Genomic DNA, 18,797 nt, shown 5'->3' on the forward strand with positions numbered 1-18,797 from the left:
AAAAACGGCTGTTGATCTACCTCCAGGGAACTGCTGCTCTGGTGTGGGCACTCAGGCGACCCTTTTCTCCTCTGTCCTGTGCCCCAGAGTCAGCACTGAGTGGCCGCAGTTTGTGCTGGGTCCACACCCCTTAAGAGATCCCCCAAGAATCAGAACTCTTGGGGGATGGGCCCCCAGACCCTGATTGGGAGTGGGGCGGGGGGAAGCTAGAGTTTCATTCAGTTTCACGCAATACTACGGTCCGGGGAGGGCTCCTGCACTGCACCGCAGGGAAGTGCCGCCAAGGCTTGATTTCCCCTCAGCAGAGTGCCCTCTCCTCGCTCACGTGTCCCAGAATCAGCGCTGACCTGACGCAGCTCAGGCACTGTGCACTCCCCTCGAGAAATCACCCAAGGAGCCGAACTCCTGGGGGATAGGCCCTCAGACCCCGAGTGAGATTAGGGGTTCTCAGCTCTCAGCGGGTAGGCCAGAGTCTTATTCAGTCTTGGGCCCCCTATGCCCGGGGACGGTTGGTGCACTGCACCGTAGGGAAGTGCCGCGAGGCGTTACTCCCCCTTAGCCCGGTGCCCTCTCCTCACTCGGCGCGCCTCAGAGTCAATGCTGACCAGTCGCAACTCGGGGACTGTCCACTCCCCTTGAGAAATCACCCAAGGATCCGAAGTCCTGGGGGACAGGCCTCCAGACCTCAGTGGGCGGGAGGGGAGCGCCGGGGATTCAGGGTTGCCGGCAAAGGATTCCCAAAGTTTTATTCAGCCCTATGTCCGGCAGGAGAACGCCACGGCACCCCAGTGGGGGAGGTAAGTCCAGTTTTTAGAAGGTCTCTCCCGTGGAGTGTAGTGGGAGGGCCTTTAATTTCTGCCCGCTTGTTCAATTGTGCGGCTCTAGAGCCGGTCTCATGGGGGAGGGAGACTCCCGTCCGCTTGGTGGTGGATTTTGTACCTTTTGTTTGCGTCCTTGTGATCACAACTTGCCTCAGCGGTGTTGATGTGCGTTCTTCAGCCTTCTCTCTTGGTGAGGCTCAAGTCCACCAGGATACTTACTAAATTCCTGTCCCTTAACTCTCCTTCTGGACGGGAGCCTTTGTTGAAAGCTGGCTTCAGTCCACCATCTTGTCTCCCTTCTATTGGCTAGGATTTTGTTGAGAAATTTTGCGTCTATATTCATGAGTGAGATTGGTCTGAAATTCTCCTTTTTGGTTGGGTCTTTTCCTGGTTTTGGTATCAGGTTGATGTTTGCTTCATAGAACGTGTTGGGGAAGATTCCTTCTTCCTCAATTTTTTGGAATAATTTCTGCAGTACAGGAGTAAGCTCTTCCTTGAAGGTTTGAAAGAATTCTGGAGTGAAGCCATCTGGACCAGGGCATTTTTTGATTGGAAGATTTTTTATTGTTTCTTTGATCTCAGTGCTTGAAATTGGTCTGTTCAGGAGCTCTATTTCTTCCTGTCTGAGTCTAGGGAGAGGGTGTGATTCCAAATATTGATCCATTTCCTTCACATTTTCAAATTTCTGGGCATAGAGTTTCTGGTAGTATTCAGAGATGATCTCTTGTATCTCTGTGGGATCAGTTGTTATTTCCCCTTTATCATTTCTGATTGAGGTTACTAGAGATTTTACTTTTCTATTCCTCGTTACTCTGGCCAATGTTTTATCTATTTTATTTATTTTTTCAAAAAACCAACTCCTTGTTTCATTAATTTTCTGTATGATTCTTTTGTTTTCAATTTCCTTGATCTCTGATTTGACTTTGGATATTTCTTTTCTTCTACTGAGTTTAGGCTTAGAATGTTCTTCTTTTTCCAATTCCATAAGATCTCTTGTGAGATTGTTGATGCGCTCTCTTTCTGTTTTTCGAATGTAGGCATCTAAAGTGATGAATTTTCCTCTCAGAACTGCTTTTGCAGTATCCCACAGGTTTTTGTAGCTTGTGTCTTCATTGTTGTTATGCTTAAGGAAGTTAATGATTTCCTGTTTTATTTCTTCCTGCACCCATCTGTTATTCAACAGAAGATTGTTTAATTTCCATGCCTTTGGGTGGGGTCGAGCATTTTTGTTAGAGTTGAGTTCCATCTTTAGTGCCTTATGGTCTGAGAAGATAGAAGGTAAAATTTCAATTCTTTTGATTCTGTTGATATTTGTTTTGTGTCCCAGGATATGATCAATTTTGGAGAATGTTCCATGGGGTGATGAGAAGAATGTATATTCTTTATCTTTGGGATGGAGTATTCTATATGCGTCTATCAAGCACAGTTGTTCTAGGGTCTCATTTAAATCTCTTATATCTTTGTTTAATTTCTGTTTAGAGGATCTGTCCAGCTCTGTAAGAGGAGTGTTAAAGTCCCCTGTTATGATGGTATTATCAGATATCATATTGCTCAGACTGAGTAAGGTCTGTTTCAAGAATCTGGGAGCATTTAAATTGGGTGTATAAATATTTAGAATTGAAATGTCTTCTTGTTGTAGTTTTTCCCTTGACCAATATAAAGTGACCATCTTTGTCTTTTTTGACTTTAGTTGCTTTAAATACACATGTATCTGAAAATAAGATTGCAACTCCTCTTTTCTTCTGAATTTCATTTGCCCGAAAAATTGTCTTCCAACCCTTGACTCGGAGCTTTAATTTGTCTTTTGAAGCCAGGTGTGTTTCTTGCAGACAGCAAATGGCTAGCTTGTGTTTTTTAATCCAGTCAGCCAATCTATGTCTCTTCAGTGGGGAATTCAAGCCATTAACATTTATTGAGATAATTGATAAGTGTGGTAGTATTCTATTCGTCTTATTTGGTGAGAGTCCATTCCTTAGTTTTATCTTTTGCATCAGTGTGGAGGTTAGGTTCTATCCTTTAATTTCTGAGTTCTTACATTGCTGCTGATCCATTGTGGTGGTCAGTGTGCAGAACAGGTTGAAGTATTTCCTGTAGAGCTGGTCTTGTTGTGGCAAATTTCCTCAATGTTTGTATATCCGTAAATGATTTGATTTCTCCGTCAATTTTTAAGCTTAGCTTAGCAGGGTACAGAATCTGGGCTCGAAATTGTTCTGTTTAAGTAGATTAAAGGTAGATGACCATTGTCTTCTTGCTTGGAAAGTTTCATTAGAGAAGTCTGCGGTCACTCTGATGGATTTGCCCCTGTAGGTCAACTAGCGCTTACTCCTGGCAGCTTGCAGAATCTTTTCTTTTGTCTTGACTTTGGACAGGTTCATCACAATGTGTCTTGGAGAAGCTCAGTTAGAGTTGAGGCAACCTGGGGTCCGATATCCCTCTGAAAGCAGTGTGTCAGAATCTTTGGTGATATTTGGGAAATTTTCTTTTATAATATTCTCTAGTATGGCTTCCATTCCTCTGGGGCATTCTTTTTCCCCTTCTGGAATTCCTATAACTCGTATGTTGGAACGCTTCATAAAGTCCCATAATTCCGACAGTGAACGTTCTGCTTTCTCTCTCTTCTTTTCTGCCTCTTTTACTATCTGAGTTATCTCAAAAACTTTGTCTTCTACCTCTGAAATTCTTTCTTCTGCATGGTCTAACCTGTTGCTGATACTTTCCATTGCATCTTTAAGTTCCCTAATTGACTGTTTCAGTTCCTTCAGCTCTGCTATATCCTTTTTATGTTCTTCATATCATTCATCTCTTATTTGATTCTGTTTTTGGATTTCCTTTTGGTTATTTTCCACTTTATTAGCAGTTTCCTTCATTGTTTCCATCATTTCTTTCATTGTTTTCAACATGTGTATTCTAAATTCCCTTTCTGTCATTCCTATCATTTCTTTATAGGTGGAATCCTCTGCAGTAGCTACCTCATGGTCCCTTGGCGGGATTGTTCTGGACTGGTTCTTCATGTTGCCTGGAGTTTTCTGCTGATTCTTCATCATGAGTGATTTCTTTTTTCTATTTCCTTTCCCTAATTTTCCTTTCACTTCCTCTTGCTCTTTAAGTTCTCATGCCTGTGGACTAAGGGTTACAGGACCAGAAGTGTGAGAAGGTTGAAGAGCAAAAAAGGGATGAAAGAAAGGAGGACCGAGTGATAAGAAAAAAAAAAAGAAAACTAGAGAAAGGAGAGAGGGTGGGTGAAAGGAATATTGACAAAAAGAAGAGAGGCACAGAAAGAGGGAGACAGAGCAATATAGATGTACAGTAGGGTACTTTGACACAACCTTAAAAAAAACCACCTTCTGGGGGTGCCCAGTTGGGTGGTTCCCTTGAGGTCAGCAGCTCTTTGCTAACCTGATCAGACACAGTACCCCACCTCTACCAAGTAGAGAGGAAAGGCAAAAATGGTATAAATCAATCCAAAACAAGCAAACAGAAAACTTTACGGGATAAAATTGGGTGGAAAACCAAATAATAGTGGTAGAAACACTAGCAAAAATGAAGTTCTAATTATTGAAAAAGGCAGCAATGGGAAATTATAATTGAACTAGAAAAATTGAGAAAGAAAAAGGATCTGTATGGAAAAGGTTGAACTTAAAAAACAAAACAGCATCAACAACATCAAAATAAACAAAAAAAACAACCAAACCAAAAAAAAAAAAAAAAACCACAACCAAAAACAAAGCAGTATGTATATGTTATTGAATTTTGTCTGGGCAACACGTGGTCTTCTGGGGTATCAGATGTTAATCACAGTTCTGATACGACTGGAGGCTGCTGATTTCTCAAACCCCAGCAGGTAGACACCCTAAATCTCTCTTCAGCCCACTTAAAAGGCACTTTGAACTTGTTCACTTGCTGAGTAGAAGCTTTCCCAGGATAATGCTTGTCACTGGAATCACTGCTGAAGTGTCTATCCACTTACTCAGTGTGCCAAAACTGGTCTCACTCTGCCCCTGAGGGTTAGGGCTGCAAGGCGGCTCAGACCCCACCCTTAGGCTACTTGGTCGCTGGGTTACCAGCTCCCACCCAATTCTAGCTCTGCCACCCTGAGGGCGGAGCTTGCCAGGGCAGATCGCTCACAATGGCTCCCTGTGACCCAGAGCCAAACACTATTAGCTCCGTCTGGCTCAGCAGCTCAGACTGGGGCCCTAGACAAAGGCCAAAGTTCTCCACACTCCCGCTCAGGCTCTCCCCAAGGCATTTCAACTGAGTGCCAAATCCAAGGACACCAAAACAGTTCATAGGTAAGGCCTTTCTGGTTTGCCGTCTCGCTGCTACTGAACTTACAGTTGCAGACAGGTTTAGATGGATTGAACACACGCGACCACTTGCCGGTTTTCCACTGTTTTAGTCCTCCTCTTGGGGTCCAGAAGTCTCTCACTGACTCCCTGTATCCTCGCAGGGGTGATAATAGGCAGATCCCACCAGTCAGAGATGCCTGTAGTCCTATCTCCCCAGACTCACGGTGCCCAGATGCAGGGAAGCTGTTACTCGGCCACCATCTTGCTCCACCCCCCAAGTGCCTGGTTTCTAAAAGTGGATTTGAAGCCCCACCATGGTGTCCACTACAGACACATACAAAGTCAGACAATTAAGTTTGCGAACTCCTCTTACAAGGAGTGCTACACACCTCATTGATGAATATCACTATGGTCACCTTCAAAGTACTCCCCTTGGGAAGCTATACATTGCCACCAATGCCTTTGAAACTTCTTCTGGAATGGCCGTCAGTGCTGTCATCGTATGAGGTCTGACAGTTAAGTTCACAAACTTGTCATCAATAAAGTGCTTTGAAAAAAAACAAAAATGCTTTGAAGGGTGGAGTGGGCACTGAAGTCAGTACATAGCTTTCCAAGAGAAGTACTTCAAAGATTACCAAAGTAATATTCAGCAGTGAGATATATTTTTCTAGGATGAGTTCATGAACTTAATTGTCCAACTTTGTATTTATTTTTTCCAGCTTTTGTTGAGTATTTGGCAGAAGGCAACAGTAATTATGAAAATAATAATTTAATAGCAGGCTCAGCACCTGTAGCTCAAGCGGCTAGGGCGCCAGCCACATACACCGGAGCTGGCGGGTTTGAATCCAGCCCAGGTCTGCCAAACAACAATGATGATAACTACAACCAAAAAAAAAAAAAAAATAGCCAGGCATTGTGGCAGGCGCCTATAGTCCCACCTACTCGGGAGGCTGAGGCAAGAGAAGCCCAAGAGTTGGAGGTTGCTGTGAGCTGTGACAGCTTGAGACTCTGTCTCAAAATAATAATAATAATAATAATAACTTAATACAGCATTAATTCATCTAAAATTTGACTTCCTACTGTATACCCAAAACTGTGTTAAGAAGGCAACCTATCATTTAAAAGCGCACAGCCTAGCTGGGGTTTCAGACACAGAAGCAGACTGAAGGCAGCATGGCATTTGCGTTAGTAGAGGAGAAAGGTCTAGGAGAGTTCATTAATGCTGAGTAGGTAGAGGTAAGAGTACTTCAGAAAGATAAAGAGCTATAACCTGATCATTTCAACATTTCCATTTTCTCCAGCTTCATCCTTGCCCGTAAAGCTGATCGCCTTGCTAAGCTCCATAAAGAAATAAGGTAAGACTTTATATCTGAAAAACAGATTAAAAGTTAGCTTTATATTGTGTTTTTGCACTGATAATAGGGGACTAGCAATCAGGAAAAATGTTGTATTTCACAAATATTCTTAAAATCCCAACAAATTATCTTTTTTTTTTTTTTTTGTAGAGACAGAGTCTCACATACCACCCTCAGGTAGAGTGCCGTGGCATCACACAGCTCACAGCAACCTCTAACTCTTGGGCTTACGCGATTCTCTTGCCTCAGCCTCCCGAGCAGCTTGGGACTACAGGCGCCCGCCACAACGCCTGGCTATTTTTTGGTTGCAATTTGGCCGGGGCTGGGTTTGAACCCGCCACCCTCGGCATATGGGGCCGGCGCCCTACTCACTGAGCCACAGGCGCCGCCCCAAATTATCTTTTTTATATTTTGTTATAGCTTCCTCAACCCAGCCCTTTTTTCCCATAAGATGGGTGGAGAAAAATATAGAAAACGTTAGCTGTGATAAAAGCTATAAAAACCAAATCCTGGCTCAGAGCCCATAGCACAGTGGTAAGGCCACCGCCCATATACACCAAGGGTGGTGGGTTCGAACCCGGCCTAGGAGAGCTAAACAACAATGGCAACTGCAACGAAAAATAGGCGGGCATTGTGGCAGGCACCTGTCGTCCCAGCTACTTGAGAGGCTGAGACAAGAGAAATGCTTAAGTCTAAGAGGTTGAGATTGCTGTGAGCTGTGACGCCACAGCACTCTACCAAGGATGACATGGTGAGATTCTGTCTCAAAAAAAAAACAAAAACAAATCCTGACCCCCTTGCAAGTCCATCATACCTTTTCTAAGGTTCTCTGACATGGTCTTTCTAAAAAGCAAATTTGTATCTATGTGTTTTAACCTGTAACAACTTGTATGCCACATACATGGAAGTATTCACCACTGATTATCTGAGACACAGTTCTGACATTCTGTTCTTCCAAAAGCTTCCTAATATAAAAGTTACTTTAGGACAGTAGCTTTTTTATCTTTTTCCCTTTCTCTCTTTCTGTCTTATTATATTTGTTTTGTTTTGACTTGGATTCCTTTGTTCTAATAAAATCTTACCTGGAAAAGTAAGCCATTGAACATCAGAGTCATTTGGCTGTTGGGGGATGCCCATGGGAATTTCAGCATTCTCTTCAGGGTGTCCATAAATCCTTTGCTAGCTTTTAAAGAGATCCACTGAAAGCCCTGACTTCAGCATGTTACAATTCATCCATGTAACAAAAAACACTTATACCCACCCCCTAAATGTTTAGAAACAAAAAAATAATCACGAAGAGATCCAATACACACACACACACACACAAATGTAGACCTCCCTCTGAATTTAATTTAAAAATTAAATAGCTAATCCATTAGCATCCCTTGCTTTAGGATTTACTCTGATGATTTTACAAGTCAAGGGAAGATTGTAGAACATGTTCCACGTGTGCACACGGATTTGTTTATTTGAGCAACCATGAGATTTGATGTCTGGAAAAATATTCTAGTGTTTACCTAGTCACTCAGTAGAGGAGGAATTTGAGGTCCAGCAATGGGGAATGATTTTTTTCAAGGCCCCACAGCTAGTGTCTTAGTCTTTTTGTGCTACAGTAACAAAATACCTAAGACTGGATAATTTATAAAGGACAGAAACTTGTTTCTTACAATTCTGGAAGCTGGGAATCCAAGATCAAACTGCGAGCAGATGTAGTGTCTGGTGGGGGGAGGGAGGAGTCTGTTCTATAGATTGTGTTTTCTTATGGTGCCCTCACATGGTAGAAAAGACAGAAAGGGGAAGGACAACAAGGGATGAACTCTGTGTCCTCAAATGGTGGAAGTCAGAAAGGCAAAAAGGATCTAGCTGGCTCCCTCCAGTCCTTTTATAAGGACATTCATTTCTTTAATGAAGCCAGAGCCCCCATGGCTTAATCACTTCTCAAAAGGCCCTACTTCTTCATACCATCACTTTGGGGGTTAAGTTCTCACATATGAGTTTTGGAGGGGGCGGCACATATATTCAAGTCATAGCAGCTAGTTTATGACTGAGTTGAGCACATAACTCCTACTTTTTTTCATTGCACCAAACTAAGCTTGACATTTTCTTTTGGATTTCCTGCTTTCCTTCCTTATTAATAGAAAAATAAATACCAGCCTGGAGATAGACTTTTGGTTATGCTTCTACGTGGTGGCAGAACTTCTCAAAAGTTCTTGCAAGGCAAAACCCTTACTGTATATGTCACTGTTGCCCTGTATAGTGGTTCTAAGAACTAACTACATCAAAATCTCACAAAGTATGAGGACTGTACAGAATGATTCAGTAGATTTTAGGTGGGAGCTGAATATTTGTAGTTTTTAATCAGCATTTTGAGTGACTGTGATGAAAAGATATATTTAGAAACCAGTGGATAAATAAATTCAACTGCAAGAGGAAGTGACTTCTTTTAGCCATCATTTAAAATACATTATATTTTAAGAGCCAAACTAATCAATCAATGTATTGCTCCAACATCCTTGCCTAAGGATATCTTTTCTAAGAATTTTTATTTTTAAAGGGAAGGAAAGATCATTTTTGATGTATTTTTGTAAATGTCCTTGGCTCATCTAGTGATATAAAGTACAGTAAGTAGTGACTTACAACTATCATAACTGTTTTTATCATTCATGAATGAAAACTCAGCTATGGTTGATTGGATTTTAGGTTTCGCTCAGCTTTAATAAAGATTTTATTGTGTATCCTAAAAATAAGAATCATTAAGCTTTTTAGAATAATGATTGTCAACTTTTATATTCTAATTAACACAAAATGTCTGAATTATTGCTTGTAACACACTCGTGAAGTAGACAAGAATCAGTCATCTTTCATAGACTACGAAAGAGGGTACTATACTAGATTAAAGATGAATTTTGATTCAACAAATATTTATGGGTGAAATGAGTAGAGCTGGGCGGCACCTGTGGCTCAAGGAGTAGGGCACCGGCCCCACATACGAGAGGTGGCAGGTTCGAACCCAGCCCCGGCCAAAAAAAAAAAAAAAGAAAGAAATGAGTAGATATGATTTAATAATAAAATAATAATAATTAAAAAAAAGAAATGAGTAGAGCTGCCCCTGCCATTAATTTATTACCTTCCGTAAGGTGCCATGGCCTCACAGCAACCTCCAGCTCTTGGGCTTAGGCGATTCTCTTGTCTCAGCCTCCCTAGTTGCTGGGACTACAGGTACCCACCACCACGCCTGGCTATTTTTTGTTGTTGTTGTCATTGCAGTTTGGCTGGGACTGGGTTTGAACCCACCACACTAGGTATATGGGGCCAGTGCCCTACTGACTGAGCCACAGGCGCCACCCTCCAGACAGTGGTCTTGAAACTGTTCCCATTCTTCCTTTCCTTTATGATTTTTTTTTTTTTAATAGAGACAGAGTCTCACTTTATCACCCTCAGTAGAGTGCCGTGGCGTCACACTGCTCACAGCAACCTCCAACTCCTGGGCTTAGACGATTCTCTTGCCTCAGCCTCCTGAGTAGCTGGGACTACAGGCGCCCACCACAACACCTGGCTTCTTGTTGTTGTTGTTGTTGTTGTTGTTGTTGTTGTTGTTGTTGCAGTTCGGCCAAGGCCGGGCTTGAACCTGCCACCCTCGGTATATGGCACCCTACCCACTGAGCCACAACTTTTATGATTTTTGATGTATAGCATGAACAACAACTTGAAGGAAACCAAACTTTTCCTGACTGTCCTGGAACCTAACTATCTACATCATGTCAGGTGATAATCACCTCAGGAGTAGCAATTGTATCTCAGTTAAAACCTTCTATGGGGGGGGGCCTCCCAAGTAGCTGGGACTACAGGTGCCCACCACAACACCCAACTATTTTTTTTTTTAGAGATGGGGTCTCGCTCTTGCTCATGAGCTCAGGCAATCCACCTGCCTCGGCCTCCCAGAGTGCTAGGATTACAGGCATGAGCCACCATGCCTGGCTAGAACCATTAATTTCTAAAATGGATGATTTAGTAAATTAGAATTTTTTAATTTCAGCAGGAGCAGCTATGAGTTTAAAATGTATCTTATTTCAAGAAAAGTTTAAATACAGCTACTGATTTTCAGACATAAAAATGCTATGTTTTATGCTAGTCTTTTTTTTTTTTTTTTTTTTTTGTAGAGACAAAGTCTCACTTTATGGCCCTCGGTAGAGTGCCATGGCCTCACACAGCTCACAGCAACCTCCAACTCCTGGGCTTAAGCGATTCTCTTGCCTCAGCCTCCTGAGTAGCTGGGACTACAGGCGCCCACCACAACGCCCGGCTATTTTTTGGTTGCAGTTTGGCTGGGGCCAGGTTTGAACCCGCCACCCTCGGTATATGGGGCCAGCGCCTTACCAACTGAGCCACAGGCGCCGCCCTATGCTAGTCTTTTATATAATGAATTTTGAGGGCGACCAAAGACTATGTTTGAAGTACCAACATATGGACATAGCACATAGTACCCTTTGGAGTATTGTGGTTCACAGACCAGTCTATGAAGTGATAGGTCACTAGTCTGATAATAGCCTCCCCCAATATAGCATGTCTTATGTTATGCTTAAAAGATTAAATGGGCTTGGCGTCTATGGCTCAAGCGGCTAAAGCGCCAGCCACATACACCTGAGCTGGCGGGTTCGAATCCAGCCTGGGCCCGCCAAACAACAGTAATGGCTGCAGCCAACAAATAGCTGGGCATTATGGCAGGCACCTGTGGTCCCAGTTACTTGGGAGGCAGAGGCAAGAGAATCACTTGAGCCCAGGAGTTGGAGGTTGCTGTGAGCTATGATGCCACGGCACTCTACCCAGGGCAACAGCTTGAAGCACTGTCTCAAAAAAAAAAAAAAAAAGATTAAATGATTTCTGTATGTTTGGAGATCGATCATTAAAACACAAGTATAGCATAAAGGGCACTCACTATGATTTGCACTGTAGACCTATAAAAGAGATCATTCTAGAATTATGCATATTCCAAAAGAGTGATAGAGAATCAATTCCTCAGACGGACTAAATCTAATTTAATCTTATTTTCCCCATTTTACCTCAAATAGCATTATTTGGTGTTTAAAAAATGTCAAAACAAAGGAGAATTCTGTGGAATCTTCAAATCAAATGACATTATTGAGGCATAGAAAGTTAATTTGAATCCAGAGATTCATGGAACTGTTCATTTTGTGGAATTACAGAAGGCCATTGATTTTAATTTTTTTTATAATAAATCTAGTTCATTGGCAAGAGTCCTGGAACACACTGTATTTATTCTATACCCATCAGTTATTACTCTCTAACATGTTTTTGGCTCTTTTTTTGTAGGAAGAAGAAAATCTGTGAGCTCTATGCCAAAGTACTGGGATCCCAAGAAGCTTTACAAGTAAGAAACCCCCAGCTTTAATCTCTAGCAAGTTCTTCTCTGCTTTCTCTTAAGTGGTAAAGCAAAGCAGATTCTGGTTTCCTGACAATTTTATGAAGAGAGTATAAAGAGATATGCTTAACTTGGAGGAAAAACTTAAGCAACCACAAAAGGCCATTAAAAGCTGGTATCAGGTACATGGAATTTCTGATGCTGAGGCTCCTCAGGCTATTTAAATGTTGACTGGATAACTGGCAGCCAAGTGTGATCAGAGCCTGGAGCTGCAGGTATTGTGTCAAGGATGAGGGAGGTAGGTTCCTAGAACAGGGTCCTGTCCTCCTGCCAGTGTCACCTGCCTGCTGCCTAATAAAATTCCAGAAGTGTCATTTGTTGGTGAAAGCACAGTGGTATATACTTGATAAGATAGACTGAATCTAGACTCTGCCCAGGTCAAACTCATACTAATTTAATTTTTCATGTGTAGACTCAATTCACAACTCTCTTAGGAATTTTATTGCTTTAAATCTGCCACTGAAAATGATGAGGAGAATGAAATTATATATTTCTGAAGAACCTACTGCTCTGGAGGCTCTTTTAGGGATTATCTCTGAACTGTTCAAATAATAAGCTTTCAGAATATGTTAGGGAAATCAGAGAAGCTTCTCTCCTGTCCCCTAGGACAGTGATCCCCAACCTTTTTGACACTAGGGACCAGTTTCATGGAAGACAATTTTTCCACAGGAAAAATTGGGTAGGGGGATGATTTTGATATGAGTCTGAAGGTAATTGATTTATTGTGATCTCTGTGCAGTCAAACCTCCCTGCTAATGATAATCTATATTTGCACCCACTCCCCAGCATTAGCATCACCACTTCAACTCCACTTCAGATAATCAGGTATTAGATTCTCATAAAGGGTGTGCAACCTAGATCCCTCACATGTGCAGTTTACAGTAGGCCTTGCATTCCTGAGAATCTAATGCCACCATTGACCTGATAGGAGGCAGAGTTCAGGCAGTGATGTGAGTGATGGGGAGTGACTGTAAATACAGATGAAGCTTCCTTTACTTGCCTTCTGCTCACCTCTTCTGTGTGGCTAAGTTCCTAACAGGCCATGGACTGACCTATATAGGTCTGTGGGCTGGGGGTTGGGGACTGCAGCCCTAGGAAACATTTTCCATCTTAATTGCCCCCTTTTTAGTGGGATTCCTATCATCCACTTTTCTAGCTTAGAGAAGGGATTGAGGGGCAAACCTTTCTTAGACATTTATTTGTCTTCTACCTCCTCCTTCCCACCCTTTTCAGAGCAGTATGCCTAGGTAGCCTATTATTTTATAGATTCCAGAGATTTGAGCAGATCTTTTCATAAGCTGATTATTGATGGAAACTTGGCTCTAAAGTCCAGAATCTGCATGGGGATGCCCTGTCTTCTAGATATTAGAATAGTTCATGCTTTCCCTAGTCAAAAGGTTGAGAAAATCAAAGCATACATGTTTTACAATTTATTATCCCACAAAAAGCCATTACTTGGTACTATCATGTTTTCCTTAATTGAGTTAGCAAAACAGGGTTGTCTTTATTGTCTTAAGGTAAACTTTTTGTTATACAAAGATAATTAAGAGATCAAGAGTCTTTATTGTTGACTTGAAGGGTTTCAGCTTTGTTTTCTCTTCGACATTTTCTCCCCACTTAACTGCAGCCTGTGCATTATGAAGAGAAGAACTGGTGTGAGGAACAGTACTCTGGGGGCTGCTACACAGCCTACTTCCCGCCTGGGATCATGACTCTATATGGAAGGTACTACCCAAGCACCACTCCAATTAATACAAGACCTACACCAAACTTAAAAGCAAAGTTCAATGGGAATTCTAGAGATAGTAGTCAGTATCCCTATTTCTAATGTTCCAGATAGTCAGTCTGTACATTCCTGCATGTCTGTAGAAAATAAGGATGTTAGTACATGGAGTAGTAGCTGTCAGCATATAGAACAATAACAGAACATTGGGGAGGACTCCAGATGTCAATAGTACTTGTGAGAATAAAGCAATCCACAGTGTCCTCTGTAGCCTCCTCCCGGGGCCTTCTTGAAGTCAGCTCAATATTTAATCTCAAATAACTGCCCTAGGTTCCTTGGCACTAGTCTACACAGAAGGACATCGAATGTGTTCATCCAACACATCTGTTTTCCCATTATCTCCTTGGAGGGAATAGTTGCCCATTCAGTCCAGCCCTTCCTTGGTTCTCTTTGGCAGGACCTCTTTGTAAAAGGAGGCCCATTTCCTTGCCCTAAAGCAGTCTCCAGAGAAGTTCAGAGAACCTAACTGTATTTTAAGGAGACATCCATATAATTTCTCAGGTCTTTCTTTTGCCAGAAATGACAGTTAATTTCCCACTCACCACTGCAATTCCTCCGACTCATTAGGAGTGCCTGTATGACTGGGGTCCAGAGCTATTCTCAAGAAGAATGTGCCTCTTAGAAAGACTGTAGAGAGCAGAATGGACCACTAACAGGAAACAGCAAAGAAATTTGATTTGGGGATTAAAGGCATGTTCTTAGATCCCCGCTCTGGCTGCCTTGGAAAAGATGAGTATCACTTTAGTGACAGCCTGATTCTCCCTGGCTTGAAAGTTCAGATCCTTGTGTACAGGTCCAGGAAACCAGGAGTAACCTTTCACCCTGACCTGAGTCACATGGGTGTTTTTTAGAATGCTTTGAGTTTCCTTGTCTTCTGCAGAGTAACTGAGGGCAGTAATTGGCATTTTTTCCTTAGCACCTTCCCGGATAATTCTGTGTGACCTCTCTGTTCCCTCAAAGGGTGATTCGTCAGCCAGTAGGCAGGGTTTACTTTGCCGGCACAGAGACTGCCACACAATGGAGCGGCTACATGGAAGGAGCAGTCGAGGCCGGAGAACGGGCAGCAAGAGAGGTAAGGGGGAAGCTGAGGCACTCTCCCTTCTGAGTCATGGTAGCTAAACCCAGTGCACTAGCTAAATCCTGCTAGTTCTTGACACTGATAGAATCTGTATGTCTACTCTACCCCTCACTCATGAGGCTCATTCAGGGCCAACAGGGCCTTGAATCTGTTGAAACTACACAGTTTCATAATACCATGGTCACTGTCTTTCAGGTCTTAAATGCTTTGGGGAAGGTGGCCAAGAAGGACATATGGGTTGAAGAACCTGAATCAAAGGTAAGTTTATGGCTACAAACACCATCTCCAATGACATCTAAAACCCACATCGACCTTCTGGCATGGATCTTATAGGATGTATTTTATTCCTTCTTATCAGCACAGGAGGTTTTGCTAATGATCTGTGTTCATTCATCTAGGATGTTCCAGCAGTAGAGACCACCCACACCTTCTGGGAGAGAAACCTGCCTTCTGTTACAGGCCTGCTGAAGATCATTGGATTTTCTACATCAGTAACTGCCCTGTGGATTATAGCGTACAAATTCAAGCTTCTGACACGGTCTTGAAGTTCCTTCTCATGCTTTCTCCTTAGGCCTCAGTACCATCAAAAGGAAAATGCTGACAAAGGCTATGTCATGGGGCAATTTTTAAGTGCGCTTGATTTAGCCCCCTTTAATTTAGTCTCAATGTTAAAGTAAAATCAACCCAAAGAATCACCTAATTAATTTTAGTAAGATCAAGTTCCATCTTTTTGTCTATGTAGACTAACTCATGTTGATTGATAGAATAAAGCCTGGTGATCGCTTTCAAAAAGTTGAAATTGATGTGTTCATTCAAAACAATTTCTGTGTCCTATTTATGTGCCCTTTAATGCAAAATACCTGATGATTTCAAAAAGAAAGCATTTGACTTTCTCTCTATAGAAGTGGAATAAATTAAGATCCAATCTGTGACTGTCCTTTTTCTGTTCTTAGGTGATGGTGAAGTATTGGTACAGAGCCTGGAGGCTCACAGCCACAGCAGGCCCCCCCACTCTAGATCAGGAAATAAAGGAAAGCACTGTGGGGCCAGGGGCTTGTAGGCCCTCAAACCAGTCAGGGGCTGCTGCCTCAGGAAGCTCCTGAGCCCTTAACAATTGCTGTGATTTTTCTAGACCTCTAGTCTCAACACTAGCTTATTTGTATGTTTTTCCTCTTTTGCATCCTACAGAGGAGAGTTTACTGAGTCATAATGCTTCAGTTGACTTGCTGTGACTTGTGTACCACTCCCCAAATGAGTGAAGTGGCAGGACCATTCCCCAGGAGGCCTCCCAGCCTAGTATGGCTTCAGACCAACTACTATGGGCATCTCTTCTTCTCCTTATAAGTCAACTAGGAACCAATCAATCCTTATTAGTGATAACATTCTATGTTGGCTTCAGGAGAGCAGTATTTCCTTTTTCCAGGTGACCCCTGGCTGTTCGAAGGCCACAAGAGGCGTAGATTTTTTTTCTTATAACCATAGAATTAGACAGATCTTCTAGCTTGCATATGCCTTCAACATGGTTACCTTTGTGTAAATAATTTCTCTCAAGTCCTGAACACATGGTATATCTCTGATTATTATTTGTTAAGACTGTCAAAGACAGAAAGGAAATTAAGGCTGTATATTATAACTGCACTTGCTTTAGTTATTAAGTTTTGTTTTTTTTTTGAGACAGAGCCTCATGCTGTCGCCCTGGGTAGAGTGCTGTGGCATCACAGCTCACAGCAACCTCCAACTGCTGGGCTTGAGCAAGTCTCTTGCCTCAGCCTCTCAAGTAGCTGGGACTACAGGCACCCACCACAATGCCCAGCTGGTTGTAGTTGTTCTTGTTGTTTGGCAGGCCCAGGCTGGATTGGAACCTGCCAGCTCTAGTGTATGAGGCTTGAACTACAGGTGCTGAGCCTAGTTATTAAGTCTTATAAAAGACATGAAATTTTGTGATTTTATATAGAAAGACTGAGTTCTCTATTTTAGGAGTAATGTGGGGTTCTTATCTTTCTCATTTTCAAAACAATTCTATTTTTAGAAGCCCCTCCTAAAGGTTTCAATCATAAAATACTTCTTTTTTTTTTTTTCTGTCGAGACAGAGTCTCACTTTGTCACCCTTGGTAGAGTGCCATGGTGTCACAGCTCACAGCAACCTCCAGCTCTTGGGCTTAGGCAATTCTCTTGCTTCAGCCTCCCGAGTAGCTGGGACCACAGGCACCCACCACAGTGCCCAGCTATTCTTTGTTGCAGTTTGGCTGGAGTCGGGTTTGAACCCGCCACCCTAGGTACATGGGGTTGGAGCCCTACTCATTGAGCCACAGGCGCTGCCCATAAAATACTTCTTTTTAAAAAATATTTTGTTTTATTTAAGGAGAAAATTAAAGATTGCCAGAGGAAACCCCACCGAAGCCAATTTTATTGCATCATTAACTTTATCATAAATCCAAACTTAAGTCACTGGACTTTGGTGCAAGGACTTTGGTCTTCCAAAGTTTTGCCTGTCCTAAGAGCTAGATTTTTCTGCCACTGTTTACCTTGTAATTCAAAGGCATTTTTGCTAAGTTAGGCATTTTGTTAACATCTTGGACATGCTCCAGTACATAAGGAGTTGCCACATAAAACACTAAAATGATTCAAGAAATCTCTCCCTAATCTAGTACAGTTGTCTCTATTCACTTACTGATTAACTCAGTCCTAACACACCTTTGGGGAAGTGTTAAAGTCTTTAACTGGCAACAGTTTTAACAGTAATCAGATTATTAACATATTTGTATCTTGAATGTTGAAGGACTTGTTAGTATGTGATTTACCCTCTTCTCTTTTTTGAAAAATTGATTTATTCTAATTATGTCAACCCTATTAAGCTACAGATTGGGCATCAAAATGAATGCCAGTCCAAATGTGCCTAGACAGGAAATTGGAGCTAAGAACTCCCCATGTAAAGCTGTCCAACATGAAGCTACCATAGGTCTTTTCTCTGAACCTGAAAAATAAAGTCAGTTAAAGAGGCTGATAGTGGGGCAGTGCCTGTGGCTCAAAGGAGTAGGGCGCTGGCCCCATATGCCAGAGGTGGCGGGTTCAAATCCAGCCCCGGCCAAAAACTGCAAAAAAAAAAAAAAAAATGGCTGATAGAGCCTGGCTGTTCAGCTATTCACTTTATAGTTCTAGAGGCTGAGTCAGCCTTACTCCATAGTTTGCTGAAAAAATAGATTTCAAAAGTTCATCTATCTGTCACAATTAACTGTTAAATAAAGACTCATACTCCACTAAAGAAAAAAAATCATTGAAGGATTGTAAAGTTATGTTTAGTTTGATTGTGAATTTGGTGCCTAATGTTCCATGTCTGAAGTTTGCCCTAGTGCTACATGTGGGAGTATGCATATGTGTGTGTTTTGCCATTGAAGTAAGATCTTGCCTATATGGTACTGTTTTGTTTGCTAATAAAGTGCACTACCCATCCCTGATTCAGACCGGCCTCCTCTTTTCAGTTGATGGTTCTATTCAAGTTTCAGCGGCTTTGTCCATGAAGGGTGGGTTCAAAACACTACTTGACATTGACTCCAAATTCCCAAAGTTGGGTTTGACTCTCACTTGTTTTTGACTATCCTGGGAACTACAGAATACTTTCGTTGGCCTGACTAGGCCATAGGTGTGGATCCTGATCCAAAAGTTTCTCTCCTAATTAGCTTATGATACCTTGAGCAAATCACTTTTGTTCTTTGCCTCAATCTCCCCACCTGGAAAAGGGTGGATTGCACTAGCTGGCTTCACAGGATTCTTTTCATGGTAGCATACTGTAATTTATGTACCTTGTTGCCAGCAGTATATCTACTTTTTCGCCTTTTGGTATGGCAGGGGCAAGACACTCATTCTTTCTGTATCTTGGTTCACTCCTTGTCTTAGATTGGATTTCCTGGAAATAGACTCTGAGATGCAGTCAGAACAGAAAGCTTATTGGAGACAGCTCTCAGGAAATATACCTAAGGGGTGGAAGAAGGCAAGATTGGGCAGGAGGAAGAGTCAACCTACGATGTAGTTGCAAC

General features: G+C 42.2%; 1 protein-coding gene across 1 annotated transcript in view; it reads left to right on the forward strand.

Moving 5' to 3' along the window:
- MAOA (monoamine oxidase A) overlaps positions 1–18,222 on the forward strand; it is a 100,749-nt gene extending 82,527 nt beyond the window's left edge. The window contains exons 10-15 of the mRNA XM_053579508.1: positions 6,409–6,462; positions 11,794–11,851; positions 13,530–13,627; positions 14,646–14,757; positions 14,959–15,021; positions 15,162–18,222. Coding sequence (XP_053435483.1) covers positions 6,409–6,462; positions 11,794–11,851; positions 13,530–13,627; positions 14,646–14,757; positions 14,959–15,021; positions 15,162–15,308 — 532 coding nt within the window. The 3' untranslated portion in view covers positions 15,309–18,222. The remainder of the gene's footprint in view (positions 1–6,408; positions 6,463–11,793; positions 11,852–13,529; positions 13,628–14,645; positions 14,758–14,958; positions 15,022–15,161) is intronic.
- Positions 18,223–18,797: the final 575 nt, after the last annotated feature.

The sequence above is a fragment of the Nycticebus coucang genome, chromosome X, assembly GCF_027406575.1.
Source record: "Nycticebus coucang isolate mNycCou1 chromosome X, mNycCou1.pri, whole genome shotgun sequence".
Classification (NCBI taxonomy): Eukaryota; Metazoa; Chordata; class Mammalia; order Primates; family Lorisidae; genus Nycticebus; species Nycticebus coucang.